The sequence below is a fragment of the Sceloporus occidentalis genome, unplaced genomic scaffold (genome assembly GCF_023333645.1).
Source record: "Sceloporus occidentalis isolate IW3139 unplaced genomic scaffold, rSceOcc1.0.p SCAF_4, whole genome shotgun sequence".
Lineage (NCBI taxonomy): Eukaryota > Metazoa > Chordata > Lepidosauria > Squamata > Phrynosomatidae > Sceloporus > Sceloporus occidentalis.
In genome coordinates this window covers 85,189,602-85,209,052 of record NW_028316984.1, presented here as the reverse complement: position 1 = coordinate 85,209,052, position 19,451 = coordinate 85,189,602, and the positions used below count along the sequence as shown (strand labels likewise).

Here is a 19,451-nt window from a genome sequence, read left to right as displayed (position 1 = left end):
CTTTACAATAAATAAGTGGGGTTTGGGTTGCAGTTTGGGCACTTGGTCTCTAAAAGGTTCTCCACCACTGCCCTAGTTCTTGTTTTCACAGCATGAGGACTCACTGGTCCAAATCAGAAACATAATCCTATGTGTTATAATTTAGTTCCATTAACAGCTTAGTCCTATTAAGTTCAATTAGCATCACTCCCTGGTAAGTGTATATAGGATCATGGAAGTAATTTAGACAAATAGACCACATGCTTCATACCTAGCTAGAATATTGAGCCCTGGTGTCATTACCCAAAAGTATGAAGGTATGTAATTATCTTCAAGATAAACACTGTAAACTCCTTGACAACATTGTTAGGGTTGATATCCCAACCCAGTTACCCACTATTTGCTTATTTAATCTGTTTTCTCTTTTAAGATAAGATTGAACTTAATCTCTCTTAAGATACTAGTGCTGACACTTTCTCCACCAGTCTTGCAAAAGGCTATCCCAATAAATGAATTCACAAGGCTAATAGCCATCTGGATCAACATGGCTGGAAACTCAGATTTGCACAACTCCTCCGCTTAGTTTTTCATATTGGCCAGCCAAGCCAACACAGCATTCAGCTTCAAGAAATACTGTGAACATTTTCTATGTATAATTTTCTGGCAAAAAGGAAACTGCAGACTATATCTCATTGAATTTCACAGCGTCAACATTTTCATGGTTGATGTTGAATGGAAAAATCTCTCTCTCTCTCTCTCTCTCTCTCTCTCTCTCTCTCTCTCACACACACACACACACACACACACACAGCTGTGTCTCCCTTTCTGTCTGAAACTCTCTCTCTCTCTCTCTCTCTCTCTCTCTATATATATATATATATATAGATTAGTTTTTTGGTGACTAATCAGAGCAACTTTTCCCAACCTTATGCCATCCAGCACTATAAAATGACATCTCCCATCATCCCCAACCAGCATGGTCAGTTGCAATGTTGGCTGGAGATGGTGGGAGGTGTAATCCAGAGGGCTGGAGAAGATTTAGCCAGAGGTAAGAAGAAGGAAGACCAGAGTCCCCTGGCCAATTTCATATCTACTGGTGTCTGGCATTCATACGAAGAATAATGGATAAGAATAAGGCAGGATGTAACGGGCTCTGAGCATCTTTGGACACTGAACAACTATCAGGGTTTTTAAAAGGCTGGCCTAATTTATGAAAAGTGATTCCAGCCATTCTTCCAATAATATCAACAATCCACCAAACAAAATATACAAAGGACAAATATATTTACGTCATCACTGGACAAGTAGGTGATTTGTCCTGGAGGACCTGGAGGACCTGGAAGTCCTATTCCATCTCGACCTGGTTCACCCTCAAAAGAAAAAAGGGGAAAACACAGTTGAAAGTTAAGGGAGTTCAGTTCCAAACCTGACTGACTTCCCACTTTCTAACCATCATGTATTCCTGTGATTCTGAGAAAAATGCATAAGTAGAACAAAACACTCTGGTTTTAAGAGGTTTATTGCATCACCACTCACTTATGGAAGGTCAAGTTAATCTCTTCATCATTCCAGGAAGAAATATCTGCACTCAAATGAGGAGCAAATTTAATGGTAGTAAGTCATTGTCTTGTCCAGTAATTCTTCTAATTTTCCCATTAAGAGGCTCTGGCAAAGAGAAATTTCCTGACCCCAGCATTGTTCTATGCTGGTAGAACAACTAAGAAAGGGGTTCACATGTCTGAGGAACGGGAGAACTGAGGAGACAAGTTAGATCACATATGCCCATAAAATGTATTGCTCTAAAATTCTGATGAGCAGAGCCTTGAAAACTAACAACTGTTTCCATGACTAAATCCCTCATGATAAATCCCAACCATAGATATACACAATAATCAATGTATCCTTAAATCTTAGGTGGTACTTACTTTAGTCCCTGGATCCCCTCTGTCACCCTTTGCCCCCTGAAATGAGAAGGGGAGATGAAAATATATATTTTTAAGGAATGAGACCATTTTACACAATGGAGAACTGTTGGGGAATGTGTTGCCAATGGCAGCTAGTGTGGTCCAGCAGATGGAAGCTTGGACTTGGTTCCCGTAAACCTGGGTTGACCTCCCACTTCAGCCACAGATCTATTGAGTGGCTTTGGGCATGCCATCATCATTCAGTTTGCCCCTCATATAAAAAATGAACAGGAACGGTGTCCTCTCTTTCTCGTGGCTGAAGGCAATTAATATTTGTCCACTAAAAGCTATACACAATCACAATCACAAATATTTGGAGATGTGTAATGGTTCACAAATGAGGAAAGCAATACTATCAGGGGAAAGATCATACAAGATCATACAAGAGAGATCAGAACAGGATTTCTGTGGACTTTAAAGATTGTTTTTGGCAGTTTTGTGCTTTCTGTATTGTCCCGTTATCTTAATTTTCTAATTTCAAAAAGCAAAATCTTCTGAAAAGAAACCTTTATAAAATATCAGTTACTGTAAATCTGTTAGCAAAAAATGTTTTAAGAGATGGCATTCAGATTTACGCTTACCTGAGGTCCTGGGAAACCCTCTAATCCAGGACGCCCATCTGGTCCTGGCAATCCAGGTTCTCCCTGTAAACAAACAAAAAGAACAACATAGAAACTTCAGCTTTATCATGCCATTCAGCAACCCAACCCAATTCTCATTAAAATGATTTTGTTTTTTTAAATAAACAACACATGAATAAAACACTGCTCTAAATGTAGAGACAATTGTTTCCACTCCATAGACTTAATCATATAGGCTTACCTTCTCTCCTGGAATACCTGGGAGACCAACACTTCCAGCATCTCCCTGAAAAGTTGTAAAACACAAACAAACAAACAGTAAGTCCTGTTTTACTGCCTATATAAAGAAGCTAATATTCCTTCCCCCTGCTGCCCGACTATATTCTTCATTTATATTCCTGCTCTAAAGAGCACAGGTGGTATACATTGGGCTAGCCTTTTGTGGTATCAACATACATCTATATCCACTGCGTGGGATATGTGACATTATGCACCATGATCCACACATAACATAAATTGCTCACTTGCATAGGAAAAGGTAAAGGTTTCACTATGACAAGATTGTTAAATCTTGCCTGACTCATCTCTGTTACTAAACTGAGGGAGTCAGTGTTGTTAAAGATCATGTGGCCAACATGACTGCACAGAATGCTGTTACCTTCCCACCAAGGTGGTACCCATTTATTTTCTTACACTTTTACATGCTTTCAAATTAATGGTTGGCAGAAGCTGGAACTAGTGATGGGAGCTCACTCTGTCAAGTGGCACTTGGGTCTTGAACTGCCCATCTGCTGACCTTGACATTGTCAATGTCTTAACAGCTAAGCCACCAAGTCCCTTGCATAGCTGTTAGTAATCTAATAGGGCTGTTGGAGCAAGGGGCACAGACAACTGACACTCATGTTTTGACCTAATGCCATCTTTCATGAAGTCTTGAGTGGCATATTTTTATCATCCTAAGGTACACCAATGGCCTAAATACCTTAAAGGTACCAGATCCTGTCTGATCTTGGAAGCTAAGCTGGGTCACCTCTGGTTAGTACTCAGATGGGAGATTGCCAATAAATACCAAGTGCTGTAAGCTATATTTTAGAGGAAAGAACTGGCCAAAACACTTCTGGGCATTTCTTGTCCAAGAAAACCCCATGAAATTAATAGGACTGCCATAAGTTGTGAGGTGACTTGAAGGCACACACACGCAAACAAGTTACACCAAGAGAATAGTCTGAGTCCTTTGCTGTAACAAGGCAGCACAACAAATCACAAAACAGCACCAGTCAACTAGCATCTTCCCCTACTGCTATTCACTTTTTGCCTATATAGTGAACTAAAACGATGGGTCTGTTTGGAAAACTATCCTAATAAATATAGAAATTGAGTGCCATATACATTAAATCAAATCAGTTCAAATCAGATAAAGGGATTTGGGTTTTTATTTGTAGGTGTAGTTTTGGCATAAAGCAAGCTGAAAAGTACTCCCTACTACCTACCAATCAAAAACAAAATCAAAGTAATACTTTACCTTGAGTCCTGGAAGCCCTGGTGGACCCTACAAAAAGAAATATAAATCTTTAACCAGATTCTGTGAGATTTCATGAGCTATATGGTTTACTATATTATTGAATTATGTTTGCTCCCAAATGCATTCTATGTGCACATTTCTTTCTTACAAGAAAGAAAAAGTGAAACAAAGGAATGAGGAATATACCTGTGGCCCTTCTGGTCCACGTGCTCCAGGGACAGGAGAAACAAGTGGCAGCCCTGAGCCTTCCATATCATCCTAAGTAATAGCAGATGGGACATGTTAGTGAATGGATTTACATCTTTTAAAAATTTTCTTTGTGTGCCTCTTTGTGAGTGGTGAACTATAGATTGCAAATGCTTTAAATATTTTTTTAAAAATGCAGTGGCCCAATTTGGGCACACAGTTCCTGCCTTGCTAAATCACACTTCATCGGCTAAAAATGTGCCATAGAACCATTTGCTTCCTCATTGCCCTTCACTGTCTCTTCCCCTTCTCAATGTTTACATCCAATTTAATTAAACCTAAGTCATTAGACCACCCAAATGAGAATGTGTGGTCTAATATTAATTTACTAACCAAGAACTTAAGAGCTGAGAAGCAGGGAAGGGAGAGTTGGGAAGGAAGAAATATGTAGTATGTCCGTCCTCCAACAAATGAAGTTCTCCCTCTTTCTCTTTCTTCTTTATGCCCCTTTAAGCCTGGAATCACCTTCCCAGAATGTCTCTCACTTGCTTGATAATTCCTTTTCTCTGAGAAGCCTTTAGCTAGCCCCTTGGGTCTCATTCCCTAGTTAAACACTAAGCTCCAGCAAGCAGAAGAACAGATAGTGATTTTCTTCTTGTTTCTCTCTTCTCTTTCTGTTGCCTCACTCTATGTTTAATTTTAGATTGTAAACTTTTGTTTGTGTAAAGCACCACACCATGGCACCACCACCATCAACAACATTGAACTGGTAATTTTATCAACATCTTACACATCTCGGTGTAGGTCCTACTATGACATATCAAGCAAGATATCTCTCTTGTACTTACAAATCCAGCCACAAAGCCTGGACCAGGCAGGCCAGGGGGACCAGGCTGTCCACGGGGACCCATTGGCCCAGGAAGACCTGCCAAGCCAGTTTCACCAGGTGCTCCTGGTAGCCCTGCATCCCCTTTACTTCCCTGAAAGTAAACGAGAAAGAGCATGACTAGAGCACAGAATGTAACAGGTGAATAAAGAATAGCTGAGTCAAATCCAAGGATTTCAAAAGCGAGCTCAAAGAAATGCAAGATTGCAAGACCCCTGCCTTCTATCCACAAAGAGTGCCAGCTTGAGTATGGTGAATATATAAGCATATCATAAATGCATGTATTTTACCACCACCACCACTCCACACACACACACACACAGATACAAGAAGCTAAGCAATGAAGTCTTAGCAATACAAAATTTCATGTAGTCTTGAGAAAACAAATCCCATGCATTAAACCTATCTGAACACATTTCAGGATGGCATGTGCTGCTGATCTGTATGCTATAGTCTGAGGCTCAAACTGGCTGCATGTGTGATGCTTTATAGAGAAGAATGCACAACAAAACGGAATAAGCATACAAAATTGCTCAAAACTGGGCAATAACCCAGGCTGCTAATCTTGAGTTTTGTAGTTGTCACACTGCAGGCTGCTTAGTGTACACAACTAAGCATCTCATTCAGTGTACATATAATCAGTGCACTCATCTTTGCCCTGTTTTCTGCCAGTGCATTTGTGTGGCCCAGTTGCTAAACTTTGGACAAATAAACATCTTGCACAAGCAAAACTAGATGTGCAGTAAAAGAATGATTAAGTACAGACAGCTAAGAACAGGTGTTAATGTCAAGATGCTTGTAAAATTATTTGTGCTTCATTCACAGAATGTGTCAACTAAAGAGAGAAAGTTACACTTGCAGAAAATCCAAACTGCTTTCATCTAATTGGCAGATTAGCTTCTCAGACATCAATAACAAAAGTCATTTTCATTTAAAATGTGTTCATATACACCATAAATTCAACAATAATAATGTTTTTATAAATATGTATTCCCCCCCCCCCCAATTCTCATAGAGGAATGCCCAGGTAATAAAATAGATATATTGGAATCTTTATATTTAACTAGTAAAATGGAGAATTATTATTATTCATATAATAATATTATATTATTCATCCAACAAAAATACTTTCAAAATATTCAGAGCTCCAAGAAGTAATGAAAGATGCAGGATCTGGTGAATGCTTCTCTAGGTCAGGGATGGAGAACCTGTTGTCCCTCTTATGTTAAATTACAACTCCCATCATTCCTGACCATTAGCTGTGCTGGCTAGGGCTAATGGGAGCTGAATTCCAACCACATTTGGGAGGTTTTAGATTCCCTAGCCCTGCTCTAGACCACCACAGTAATTCCACAAGCCATTCTATATGCCAGGGCCCACTACACTTTTGCCTCTATATACATATAGGTTGAGTATCCCTGATCTGGAATTTTGAAATCTGAAGTATGCCAAAATACAATTTTTTGAGCTACAACACAAGAAGCTTAGTACATACTTGTACTGTACCTGCAAGGCCAGAAAGAGACAACCTGGATCAATGAAATGGCCAGAATCCATGCTTCCTACCATTTCACAGATCCTCAGTTTTCTTCCAGCCTCATTATATATATGCAGGTACAGGTACTTCAAAAATAAAAATAAAAATCCAAAATATGGAACACTTCTAGTCACAAGCATTTCAGATAAAGAATACTCCACCTAGTACAAGTAAACTGTTTTACACACACAAAAACAAGTGTGGAGACTTTTACCTCAGTTCTTAGATTTCCCCTAAATGGGGCAGAGTAGTAATAAGAAAGTAGCTCTAACACATCAGGAGGAATAGGAAGCAGAGTGTTCTGGTTAGATGGCAAAAGTGAATGAAGACAGGAAGGCTGAGAAGCAGGAAAAGAAGGAAAGTCCTAAAGTTCTGTGGTGGAAACCCACAGTAGTCTCTCGTTTCTGTCTCTTTGTACTGTTAAGATTTTAGCAGAGATGTGAATATTATTCTTACAATGTTGTGGTATTACAGCTCCAACCAGAATAGGCAACATTGAGAGATTATGGGAGTTACCAGTATATTGATGTATAGGTTTTCTTTATTGTTTTTAACTTGCAAGGAGCTTCCAAATGATATCCTGTCCCACCAGACAATTTTAAGCAATGCACTCCCCTCTACCATTGTAGGGCTTTGCCACCTAATCCTTCTGCACATGTAAGCTCTGGGGTCCATTACAGACACAAAACCAGAAAGGCCAAGCATATTGTCCACACTAGCACAGTCCCTGTGTAGGTCTGCTCCTATTCCTTCATTCCTTGATCTTGCCACATGGAATGGTGAGGTCTGTATGAGTAAGTTGCTGCTGCTCTTGTTGTCACTACATTTATTTATAGCCCATCTTTTCCCCAGTCTGTGACTCAAGGCACTTTACAAAAGGTAAAAACAAGCACAGAACAAACATGCACAGTATACAAAAGTTGAGAAGCAATTAAACTTAAAATCAACTAAAAACAAAAACCATTATAAACACCAAAAAATCCATCACATTGTAGAAGGTCTGTTTTCCTCCAAAAACAAAACAAAAAAAAGCCTCAACAACTCTGGATCAAGAAGGTCTTCACCTTCTTGTGGAAAATAAAGAAGGTACCAGTCTAACCTGTCTGGGAAGGAAGTTCTAGAGCCTGGGGGCAGCCAATGAGAAGGCCCTCTCCTATGTTTCACCATATGTTTCACTTGTGATGGTGATGTGATAGAGTGAAGGATCTTCTCAGAAGATCTCAAAATATGATCAGGTTTGGACCTTGACCTGAGCCATATAGGGCATTAAAGATAATGGCTAGCCCTTTAAATTGTGCCCAGAAATGGACCAGCAGTAAGTGGAGCTGTTGCAACAAGGGAGTTGTATGCTCCCCATAGCCAGCCCCAATTAACAACTTGGCTGAAGTTTTGTAGACCAAATGAAGTTTCCAAATACTTTGCAAAAGTAGTTCCATTTAGAGTGCTTTGCAGGAATCCAAAAGTTGAACATGATGAGATGACCCACACAGTTGGGGACTTGGATCATGTGGTGCTCTTTACTTACATTCAGGATACTATGTATGGAAACCTACTTATCCCATGTTCAGTGAATATCTCAAGATCAGGAACTGAAGGAACTGGGGAAACACAGGAGGGCAATTTGGGAGGGGGGCAAAATCCTGGGCAGCCTCACCTGTCCCCACTTTCAGACTGCATGTGTTCTTCTGAATGTCAGAAGATGTTATACAAACACAAATAAAACACTAAACACTGAAAGCTGCAGCTTTTGTTACAGTGTCACAGTACATCTCCATAGGGTTGAAATGCTAACTGTACTACAGTGGAGCCTTGCCTTATGTGTGGATCCGTTTCAGACCCCACCCCCTGCATAAGGCAAATACTGCATAAGCTCAAGCCCTATTCAACAGAATGGGGCTCGTGCTCACGATGGTGCAGTGCGCACGCGCCATTCAGTAGATTGAAATGGGCTTCACAGTGACCCTCTGCAATATATGAAATGAATTTCAAAAGAAAATAGTTTATAGTTATCATACAGAAGTGCTCTGCAGAAAGAAATTAATTAAAAATAAACTATAGAATGGCTAAAGGTTAACTGCAGAGTAAAAAGTCTCATACTAAATATTGTTGCCAAGTCAAAACGAGACAATGGTACTTTAATAATTTCTGTAGAAAGTGAACTATGTTACCTTAGGTCCTGGGGCTCCTGGGAGGCCTAATTCACCTGGTTCACCCTGGAAACAGCAAAGAAGGGAAATTAGGGGTTTGGGGTTTTGATGTTGCCATAATTTTTCACAAGGTCAAAACTGGTCAGAGGCAGGCTACTATCTCATGGTTTCTCTTATGAGTTCACTGCCGTAATTTAGCAAAAGGAACTTGCACAAAAGAGAGATACTTACCTTTTCTCCTTTCAATCCTGGCTGTCCAGATATCCCATCCCTTCCTGGAGGACCAAGAGGGCCCTGGAAAACATCAAATAAGGAAAGCTAAGAAGTCTTTTTGCAATTGCCAGCAAAATAGTTTGCATTCATTAGATGGACTACCTCAGTCCCTGCATGGCAACTAGGCTTTTGAAAAATGCTTAGTGCCAGTAGGAGAGGTTTTAAAAGCACAACGTCCATGGAGAGGAAAGGATTTCCACAGGGTAGTACTTAAGGCAGTGGTTCCCAACCTTCCTAATGCCGCGACCCTTTAATATAGTTTCTCATGTTGTGGTGACCCAAACCCATGAAATTATTTTCATTGCTACTTCATAACTGTAATTAAATGGGTGTTTTCCATGACCCCCATGAAAGGGTCATTCGACCCCCAAAGGGGTCCCGACCCACAGGCTGGGAACCACTGACTTAAGGAAAAGGTTTAAAAGGGGAAAATGCACCACAATGCTAATGCCCTCACCCTGATATGATTGGGCTTTTAAACAATTCCCATTGGCACCAATGAAAGCTTTTTATAAATGGCTAAATTGGTGGGCAAGAAAGGGAATGACAACAGAGGGATGTGGCTAAGTACAGAAGGAGGTAAGGGAATGGGGGAGTGAGAATGAATGTGTATGAAAAAGGGAAGAAGGTTGTGGGGTGGTTATGATTCTTAAGGGAGAATATTTTGTGGCATGCTCTGGTTTTTGAAAGATTCCTCCTAGGAGAATTCAGTCCTTGATTGAAAAGGATTTCCTAGCCCTGCATTTTAAAAAAAGCACTTTCCTTAATTTTTGTTTAAGTAGAACTACATCTCATATGTTAATATAGCATGATAGCTGTTTTTTCATAGCATCAGGCTCAGCTTTTGCAGGGGTAATTAGTCAAAATTAGAGAGCGAGAAATAACTCAAGATCAAAGAGGAGGGGCAAGGAAACTCTGTGCATGCATAGGTGAATGGGAACACACATATCCATGTGCATAAGGGCACACACTTTCTCCATTTGTTATTATCAACTCCTAGGCTTTTTCCTCCTGGAATATTCAATTGTTTCCTTCTATCAGTCAGGAAAAGCCACATTCCAAATATTCTTTGGAAATGCTGCTAATACAGCCTTCCTCAACATGGTGTCCCCCGTAAGTGTTGGTTTCTATCTTCCAGAATCCCACAGCCAGCATAAGTATCTGGTGGTTTGTCCAAATTAATAATCCAATACCTCTGGAGGACATCAGGTTGGGGAAGACTGCATGAACGCAACACAGATAACCTATCTTGTACAATACCTTAAAGGGAGCAGGGCAACAAACAGGATCTTTAATGGTCACACTCCAGCAACCCCACAACAGTCAATAAAGCAATATGTGAAACTGTACTAGAAGTAAATTCTGAATCTGCAAGATGATAGTGGAAGGAAATGAGCAGCTTTTGGAGTCAAGATTCTTAGTTTCTATCAGTTCCCATTAGCACAAGTACCTCCATTTTACTTACAGCAGGCCCTGGAAGTCCTGGGCTACCATCTCTGCCTGGCACTCCAGGTAGCCCAGGTGGTCCTGGAAGGTCTGTCCCATTTGTCCCAAATCGTCCAGGCTGCCCTGGCAAGCCAGGCACCCCAGGTGGTCCTGGTGGACCAGGTGGTCCTCTAGGGCCCTAAAACATAGCAAACAGGACATGTGACTTATTTCTAAGCGTGAATACATCACCCAATGGAGCCCCCCACAGACCCAACTGAACTGACAAGAGCTATTTAGTGGGCACACAGCACTATGCATTCCCAAGGAGAAGCCCAGTGAAAGCAACACCCATATGGCTTATATACTTACTCGTACGTTTTCCAAATCACCTCCAAAGCCAGAGCCTTCCATATCTATAAATGTCTGGGGAAGAAAAGGATGTAAAAGTGCTCAGTGTTTATTATCAAGACCAAATACAGGTAGGACAAAAAAGTGTGCGTCTCAACCAAGTCTGACCAAGTTTGGCTTCCTTGGGATAAAAAGATCCACAACTCTAAGCACTCAGGGCTACCCCAAATGAGAGAGACATAGGTGCTGCACAGGCCATGCTAATAAGATGGAGAGAGCACACCTCCTCCCCCCCTCAAATTGTTCAGCATTTATTTATTTCAACACTTATTATGCAATTTTTTGGCTTAAAACACACACAAAAAATAGTGAAGACATGTAAGAAGATAGCAGATAATAAAGCAGGATGGAAATAAAACAGGACAAAAATCAAAATCTTGAAGTCCTGGGTGAATGAAAAGAGTTTTATTTGGTAACCAAAAAATAAAATAATAATAATAAAAAAGAACAGATTCAACAAATAAATATTGAAAGACTTGGTGTTGGGAAAAGGAGATAATTTTGTCCCGTAGAAAGGTAAAATTAGTTGCACTGGTGGTATAATATTTCAGCATTTCCTAACAGTCACCCAGAGCAGAGTGACAGCACACTCTTGTGACAACACAAATAGCAATAGGAATAGCAAGAACATTCCTATACAGCTTATCAGTGAACTAGCACTCTCTAAGCGGTTTACAAAAACACACACCTTCCCATGCTTTTATTGAGACTACATTGAACTTACCAACTTATCCAGTTTAGAACCGAATCCAGGCTGCCCAGGTGGTCCTGGTGGTCCAGGAGGACCTCTTGCACCAATGATCGAATCACCCTAGATGTAGAGAGCAAGTGATGGAACTGAGAACATTGGCCACAAACACCCAAAAAGCAGCCACAGACTCAGTGTTGCTCAGAAAGTGCTGATGTCCACCACATTTGAGCATTCAGTGAGAACAAATCAAGTTACGTCCATGTGACCCCACAACTCATACCTTTTCACCTTTCTGGCCAGGTTCACCGGGAGTCCCAGGGAATCCTTGGGGACCAACATCACCCTGTGAGGGAAATAAATAAGGAACATGATCAATATTGTTTGGGTACTTCCCAAACATATCTGAAGGACCTATAATATTTCGTTTACACACAGACACAAAAATAGCACCAGCATACATACTTAGTATAGAAGGCAAATAAAAGCTGCATAAAGATGATTGTGCTCCTAAGAGCAATATTACCCAGAGCAGTATTCTGGTTTCCCATCAAGTTTATGTGTCCAGGATCAGAAAGAACAGAGTCTGTATCTAATACTACAACTTCCCATAAAGCGTTTACAGCCGCAGCCCCTAAATTATGGAACAACTTGCCATAAGAGATCCGTCTCATTACCACCTTAGAAGCACTTAAAAAGGCACTTAAGACGGATCTCTTCCGGCGGGGCTATCCCCCTGACCTTTTATAGCTGATTTTATGGAACATTCCCACTCTGACTTGATAGTACGGAAAATTGATGACGATTTGGCCTTTTTAGTGATTGGTAGTAATATTGTTGTTGTTTTATTGACTGTATTTTTAGATAATATTGTATTTGTATTGTATTATGGTTTTTATTCTTTGCTGTAATCCCACCTCGATCCGCAGGGAGAGGAGGAAAATACAAATACAATGTATTATTATTATTATTATTAAGCTTCCACTGAGATGTTCAACAGCAGTGCTACTCAATGTGATGGACCCTTAGACCAGTTCAAGTCCCTAGCACATTTGAGGGGAAATAACTGCCACTTGCGCACATCAGCAGTCTGGGAAGCACTGTTTTATAGTGCATACATCACGAATATTACTTACTGTATTACAATATTTAGACTATGTTTATTACACATCAACAGAGAGAAAATGTCCATGAAGACTTTCCTTAGAGAGACATAATCCAATAGAAACATTTCCTAATACACTTGTACAAAACGGTGTACTTAAATATATTTTATAATACAATATATTTCTAAAGATTCTTCTTATTTTGGTATGTCCAAGCTTGTTTCATTGTTTTTGGGCTATTTCGGAAATTATGAATCATTTGGGAACGGTGATTTGTTTAGTAAGATTGAAATAACTCCACAAAGATAAAGGATAGACTACACATATAACTGAAGGGCTTAAAAATTACAATTTTCACTAGATGAATTCAGGTTTGCATTTTTTTTTCATCTTAAAGAATACAAAAATCTGATCTAGTAGTAGAGAAAAACGCTTAAAGACAAAATATTTTAAAATTTATCATACATGCATATGTACATGCACACACAGAGACATACACACAGAGTGATTTTAGGGTGTAAACCTAAACTCACATACTGGTGAGTAAGACCCATTGAACATACTGGGACTTAGTTTTCAGTAAACATACATAGGATTGCACCTGAGATATTTTCTCTTTTCCAAAAGTAGGGCAGCATCACACAGCATGAGAAAAAAGAGAAATGAAGATTCTGGGGGAAAGTACTGGCAGTCCAATACAGGTCTATGCAGTGATACCCATTAAACATGAAATATTTAGTCTTTTAAAAGGTGAGATACAAAGAAGAACTTACTGGTTTGCCATCTTCTCCAGGATCTCCCTAATAAGAACAAAATGTAGAAAATTAGTAGAAGCCTGATTTGCACACACTTTTGAAATCCAGTACTATTATTTCAAGCCATCCTTACTTTCCAAGTCCACATCCCTTGGTGCCTTTGGACTGTTCAGAAATTACTAAAACAGGTGTAAGGCAAAGCAACTTAATCACAAACCCTCAGTTCTACTTGCTCAAACACAGGTTTAGGTTTAATACTCTCCATGCTGAAAATGGTTCAGATACATGGAAGGATGGGAAGGAGAGAAAAGCAAGAAGATTTAGGACTGGTTTTCTCTCTACACACACACACGCACGCACGCACCTCCTTATCTGAAATGCTTGGGACCAGAAGTGTTTTGTATTTTGTATTTTGGAATACCTGTATTTGCATATACATAAGAAATAACACATAACACAGGTAGCACAGTATGTATTGTATTTGCAAGACTGAAGAAAGACACAAGAGACATAGAGGCTGGAGAGAGACATGGCTGAAGGGACTGAGCATCTATGAAATGGTAGGATTTCAAGTGTACTGCTTGGCGCAAATCCATCCCTCCTGCTATTTCAAAGATTTTCCCATCTCCCTCCAGCCTTGTGTCTCGTTAATTCATCACCACTTGTGTTGTATATAAGATACCAGTCTGGACTGAGACTGAAGATCTGAGCCACAAATGAGCAGAAGTGCAGCAGCTGCTGCCTCAAAAGCAAAAGCAGGTGTCTGGCAGCAAAAAGTTTCAATTTTTTCAGGTTTTCAGATTTCTGGATTAGGGATGCTCAACCTGCATATGTGTTTGTGTGTGCGTGTGCGCACACACACACATACACACACATTTTACTGAACAGCAAGCACACAGACCAAACGAAGCAAGCAAAATGCACAGAAATACATTTTACAGAGAAAGCTACAGGAACAAGGTATACAGGAAACAAGCAGAAAGTGGCAGAAGGGGAAGAAATTATGTGAAGACTCAAATGATTGTGGGTAAAAGACTGAAGAGGTATTATACTATGAGCAGGAATTTCACAGGTGAAAATTATTTACATTTTTTGATACTGGTTATAAGTTCAGTCTCTAGCACAGTGGTCTCACCTGCACACCCAGAGCTCCAGATGCTCTTTTTGAAGCTGACTCATTGCATTAGACATTATTTCAAGAGCAGAAGTGCTTTGTACACTTGTTTCTAATCATATAGAAACGGTGCTCCTTTTCAAGAGGTGGATAAACATAATCAATACCAAGACACCCTCACCCCACCAGACATCTAAAAGGCCTGGTAGACCACATGGAGAGCCTGAAGAATGTAACTTGTGCAGACCTACCTGGGCACTGGGAATGTACTCTCATCTCTCTTCCTCTCACTCTAGTGGACAGTAGCAATAAGCTCCTTGGCCTCAAGAGGCAAGCCTTCTCAATCACCACATGCATTTTACTTTCTAACACAGCCCACCAGTTGAAACCAGCCTCTGTCTGAAAGGTTTACTCACAGGTTCTCCATCTTTTCCAGGTATGCCATCCTTGCCAGGTGGTCCTGTTGGGCCCATGGCTCCTGGTTGCCCAGCAACTTGCTCTACCACAGAGCCATCAGGGCGCTGCACGATGGTCCCAGGAGGGCCTGAGGGACCAGCAGGGCCAGGGGGTCCTTGAGCACCAGGTTCGCCTTTCTGTCCTTTTGAGCCTGGATATCCAAAACCTGCATTTCCCTAGAGGTATGGAAGAACATATTAAATGGAAACAAGCCAGGCAACATTTCTTCTTGTGGTCTTTGAGGATGGAGGTAGACAGCTTCTACATTGTTGTTATATGCTTTCAAGTTATTTCCATCTCTTGATGACCATAAGGCAAACCTATCAGGTCTGTTTGTTTTTGCAAGATTTGTTCAGAGGGAGTTTGTCTTTGCCTTTCTCTGAGGCTGAAAGAGTGTGACTCACCCAAGATCACCCAGTGGGTCTCCATGGCTGAAAGGGGATGACTCTGGATCTCTAGAGGATTCTGGGTCTCGTAGCCCAACACTCAAACCACTCCTCCATGCTGGCTCTCATTAATGTCTTATATTCAGAGACTAAATGATTCACTAATTCCCTTTATTGCCTCTCATTGCTAGGTGGACCTTCCTGCTTTCATCCATTATGTATCAGCAGATAATTAATTATATGTACATTTTAATTCTTCCTTATTCCAACACGTAAATTTCTATCTGCATTGAAATGCTTCCTACAATCTGGACATTGCTTCCCTGTCCCTTCTATCCACCATCTTGGACTGAGAGGAGAATCAACTCAGGCCTTCATTCTATCTACTTCATAGCTACAGGTAAGGACTAAGAAGAAGGAACAAAAGGAATCAAGTGCTTCTTAATCTCATCCCCTCCAGTTCTAATACCAAGGGAGGGAAAATCCTTGAGGAACAAAGGAAGAGCCAAGACAAAGGTCATATTCCAGCCTTCATGTTGGGTTTGGAGTAACTCTAGGTTGTTTCTCTATTCTAATTCAGGCGCTTAGTTTCCTAAAAGCTTGGGTTAAATACCTTGGTCCTGAATAAACTGCAGCTCAACAACTACTATTGTCTCCCTCATAATGTCTTTTACAAACAATCTAAAGTGTGCTCAATTGTAAGATATGCATCTACAGTGTGCCTGCGTCATACGCTGGTGTGCTATATGTGGCTTTCAGCATATGCTGAAAGCAGCACGGATGAATGGGGCGTGTGCCTGTGGCGTGCCTGCACTGCCGCATGCACTAGCCCCATTCACTTGAATGAGGCTTGAGCATGCGCGGTATTTGGCTTACGCGGGGGGGGGGGGCGGTAACAGATCCCCTGCATAAGCCAAGGGCAGACTGTATATCTAAAATCTGATCATTTTTTTAAAAAAAGAAGAGATAATAAAGGCAATAAAAATAAAATATATATTTAAAAGAAAATCAAAATAGAACAACCAGTACAGGAAACTGGATGGAAGTATCTGACTCATGTTTTCAGCTACGGGGCCACAACAAACTGCACATGTTGATCTGCTGCCTTGAAGAAAGGCGTCAATGCCACACTTGGAACTCTCCAGTTTCTAACCATATATCATTAGGATATGGAGGTGAACAACATTGTCTTTGAATGTTAATAGCTTAGGCTGCAGTCATGGTATTGGCAGCAATGCTGGGGTATGGCTGTGCACCAGCAGTCCAATCTCAATACTCTTTAACGTTATCAGATTAGAAACCCACCACTTTGTTCCCATACACAGTAAGACTAGTTACTGATTTGACACCATATGGTGGCTAGAGATGAGGCATAGCAATAGTCTCTAGACATACCAATCACGCTAAGAAGCATTCTTCTCAGCATAACTTTGGCCTTCTCCAGACAGGCCTAAACTGCGCCCCCGTCACGTGCTAGGGGTTGGCTGAGGGTGCACCACCCATACTGGCCTCACCCCTAGCATGTGACGGGAGTGTCAAAATGGCTGCGCCCTGTACACACGGGCACTGTCATTTTTACACGATGGACACTTAGCCTTTTTGGGCGGTCTGTATCCCGCCTTTGATTTTCATTTTTTTCTCTGGTTAGGATAACTACAACAGTTATGCTGCAGACTTATACTACATCTTGGAGATGATTCACTTGATGAATTTCTAGTTTACAAAGAATTAGAAATTTACAGTGGAAATGTTGCCATGTGTAGTGCTCCTGTTCAGAGCTCCACACAACTATGCCCTATTCCAGGCCACTCGATTTTATTCTCCCACATCTGGTTCTCCATACCCCACTCCTACTCTCACAACAGCAAAGAATTTTAGCCACTGAGCAATTTGGCTGCAGTTTTTGAGGGCTATCTGCAATTCGGGACTTATTCTGTGCAAAATTTGAACATTATTTTACATAGAAAACAGGATTTTCTGTATAGGGAACATTAATTTCCTCACAGAAAATGATGTTTTCTATGCAAATTAACCATGTGCAAATTTTGTACAGAACACAGCATTTTCTGCACAGGAATTAATGTTTCTGGATTGAAATATTATTTCCCATGCAGAAAATGCTGTTTCCTGCACAAAGCAACCTTGTATGAATTATGCACAAATTAAGTCCCAAACTGCAAAGATGATCATCCGTCCAGGATTCCTCTCTTCACAGTTTCTCAACACTTGAAAAACATGTATCAAATATTTTCGAATATTCCTTCCAACCCTAGCACCATGACAGAAATCATGGCGTAAACTTTCATCACAATACTTCTCTGAAACCAAATTTAAAAAAAAAAACAGTGTAGCAGCTGTGCTCACCTTAACACCCAGCTCTCCTTTTTCTCCCTACAAGAGAAAAACCCAACATTTCAGTGTAGGGCAACAATAATCCAATGCAATAGTCCAATGCAATATTATCATACTTTGAAATATTCACTCATCGATAAAGGAAAAAGAAAGATGTTCAGGAATAACAGGTTAAAGCAGGGATGGGCAGTATTTGGTTCTCCAGATCTTGGATGGCAACTCAATTTAACTAGTCAGCAGGGTAAGATTCCAGATTATTTTCAAACCCTTTCACTGCTGGTGTCGAGGAAGGCCTTTTTGTTTGCAAGACTGAATGTACACCCCTCAATGGGCAGATATTTGCAGACCCCATTTTTGAATCGTGTATGTCACTGTGATCAAGCTCCAGATGTTCTCCATCATATTGGCCTGTTACAGACTGCCAAAATAAAGCTGCTTCGGGTCTCTTTGGAGGTATGCTATTTAAATGATGCATGCATCTTAAGAATCCGGAAGCTGCACCAAAAGCTGCACTCTGGTGCTTAGGAATGGAGTGTGGCTTTGGTGCGACCTCCGGACTCTTAGGACCCATGCATCATTTAAATAGCATACCTCCAAAGAGACCCGAAGCAGCTTTATTTTGGCAGTCTGTAACAGGCCATTGTATTGCTTTGTCCATTGTTGTAATGACTGGGCCTTCCAGTCATTTGGGGACTTCTCCTGAACCACAAAGGGTTAATCTGGTGGGAGGTACATGCTAATGAGGGCTGACATCACATGCTAATGAGCTGTGACATAATAGCTGATGTAAGGTCTAACTGACCAATCAGAGAGTAGGACCGGGAGATTCAAGAACATTCCTTGAGTAGCCTTTAAAAACCCTTTGCGACCATGTGGTCTTTTGTTTCTCCCTCCCTCCTCTTGGGGGAAACCAGATGTTTTCTTTGTTCTCTGGGCAGCTGGGGAACCAGCTGTGAGGAATGCAGGTGGAGTTGGCAAGAAGCCAGCTCCCTGCATCCAGAAACTCAACACGAACTGCAAATCCCATCACTGTGTGAGTAGCTAGGAACTGTGTTAGCTAGTGCGTCTAGGTTTTGTTATGTTTATCTAATAGCTTGCCTGAAATGAATACTTTGTAACTATGCTTTCTATACCTGCAAGGCAAGGAGGCTTTGCATGAATGATACCTTCCTATCCTATGCTGTTTCTTTAAAATAAATATCTTTCTTTAAAAGTATCTGCTGTCTCTCTCTGCTCCTGTACATGCGTCTTAGCTCAGCTACTGGTTGCTAAATTAACAAGGGAATGGAAACTAGATCTCTCCCTAGCAAGTCCCAGTGTGTGCTTAGGGAAACGTAATTCATTAAGATTCACTGGGTGGTGGCAGCGAAGAATACAGGATCTCAAGGGGTCTCATTCAGCTCAGCAGGGAGCGGGAATGGAGACCTAGGAGACTCTAGGGGAAAGTTTAAGGGACTCCCTGGGAGTAAGAGCCACGCACAGGGCTCATTGCCCCAGGGATCACCACAATTGTATATAATTCCGAGGGGAAAATTGTTAAGAAGGTTATTGGAAATGAATATCTGTTTGGATGGGTTATCAGTAGAATACTTATTGGAAGATCTGAACCCGCATATTATCAGGCTAATGGCCAATTTTCTGGTGGAGACAACAAGATTATGGCTTAAATTTTAATAACGATCC

General features: G+C 40.8%; 1 protein-coding gene across 2 annotated transcripts in view; it reads right to left on the bottom strand.

The window, feature by feature from the left end:
- The window catches only part of COL18A1 (collagen type XVIII alpha 1 chain), a 224,545-nt gene that overhangs the window by 32,741 nt on the left and 172,353 nt on the right, over positions 1–19,451 (bottom strand). For both annotated transcript variants that reach the window (XM_089520685.1, XM_089520684.1), the window contains 16 exons: positions 17,781–17,807; positions 14,991–15,206; positions 13,479–13,505; positions 11,883–11,945; positions 11,636–11,722; positions 10,873–10,926; positions 10,541–10,699; positions 9,034–9,096; positions 8,824–8,868; positions 5,081–5,212; positions 4,233–4,304; positions 4,047–4,073; positions 2,766–2,810; positions 2,525–2,587; positions 1,905–1,940; positions 1,269–1,349 (listed from right to left, as the gene is read on the bottom strand). In XM_089520685.1, the coding sequence (XP_089376811.1) occupies positions 1,269–1,349; positions 1,905–1,940; positions 2,525–2,587; positions 2,766–2,810; positions 4,047–4,073; positions 4,233–4,304; positions 5,081–5,212; positions 8,824–8,868; positions 9,034–9,096; positions 10,541–10,699; positions 10,873–10,926; positions 11,636–11,722; positions 11,883–11,945; positions 13,479–13,505; positions 14,991–15,206; positions 17,781–17,807 (1,197 nt within the window). The remainder of the gene's footprint in view (positions 1–1,268; positions 1,350–1,904; positions 1,941–2,524; positions 2,588–2,765; positions 2,811–4,046; positions 4,074–4,232; positions 4,305–5,080; positions 5,213–8,823; positions 8,869–9,033; positions 9,097–10,540; positions 10,700–10,872; positions 10,927–11,635; positions 11,723–11,882; positions 11,946–13,478; positions 13,506–14,990; positions 15,207–17,780; positions 17,808–19,451) is intronic.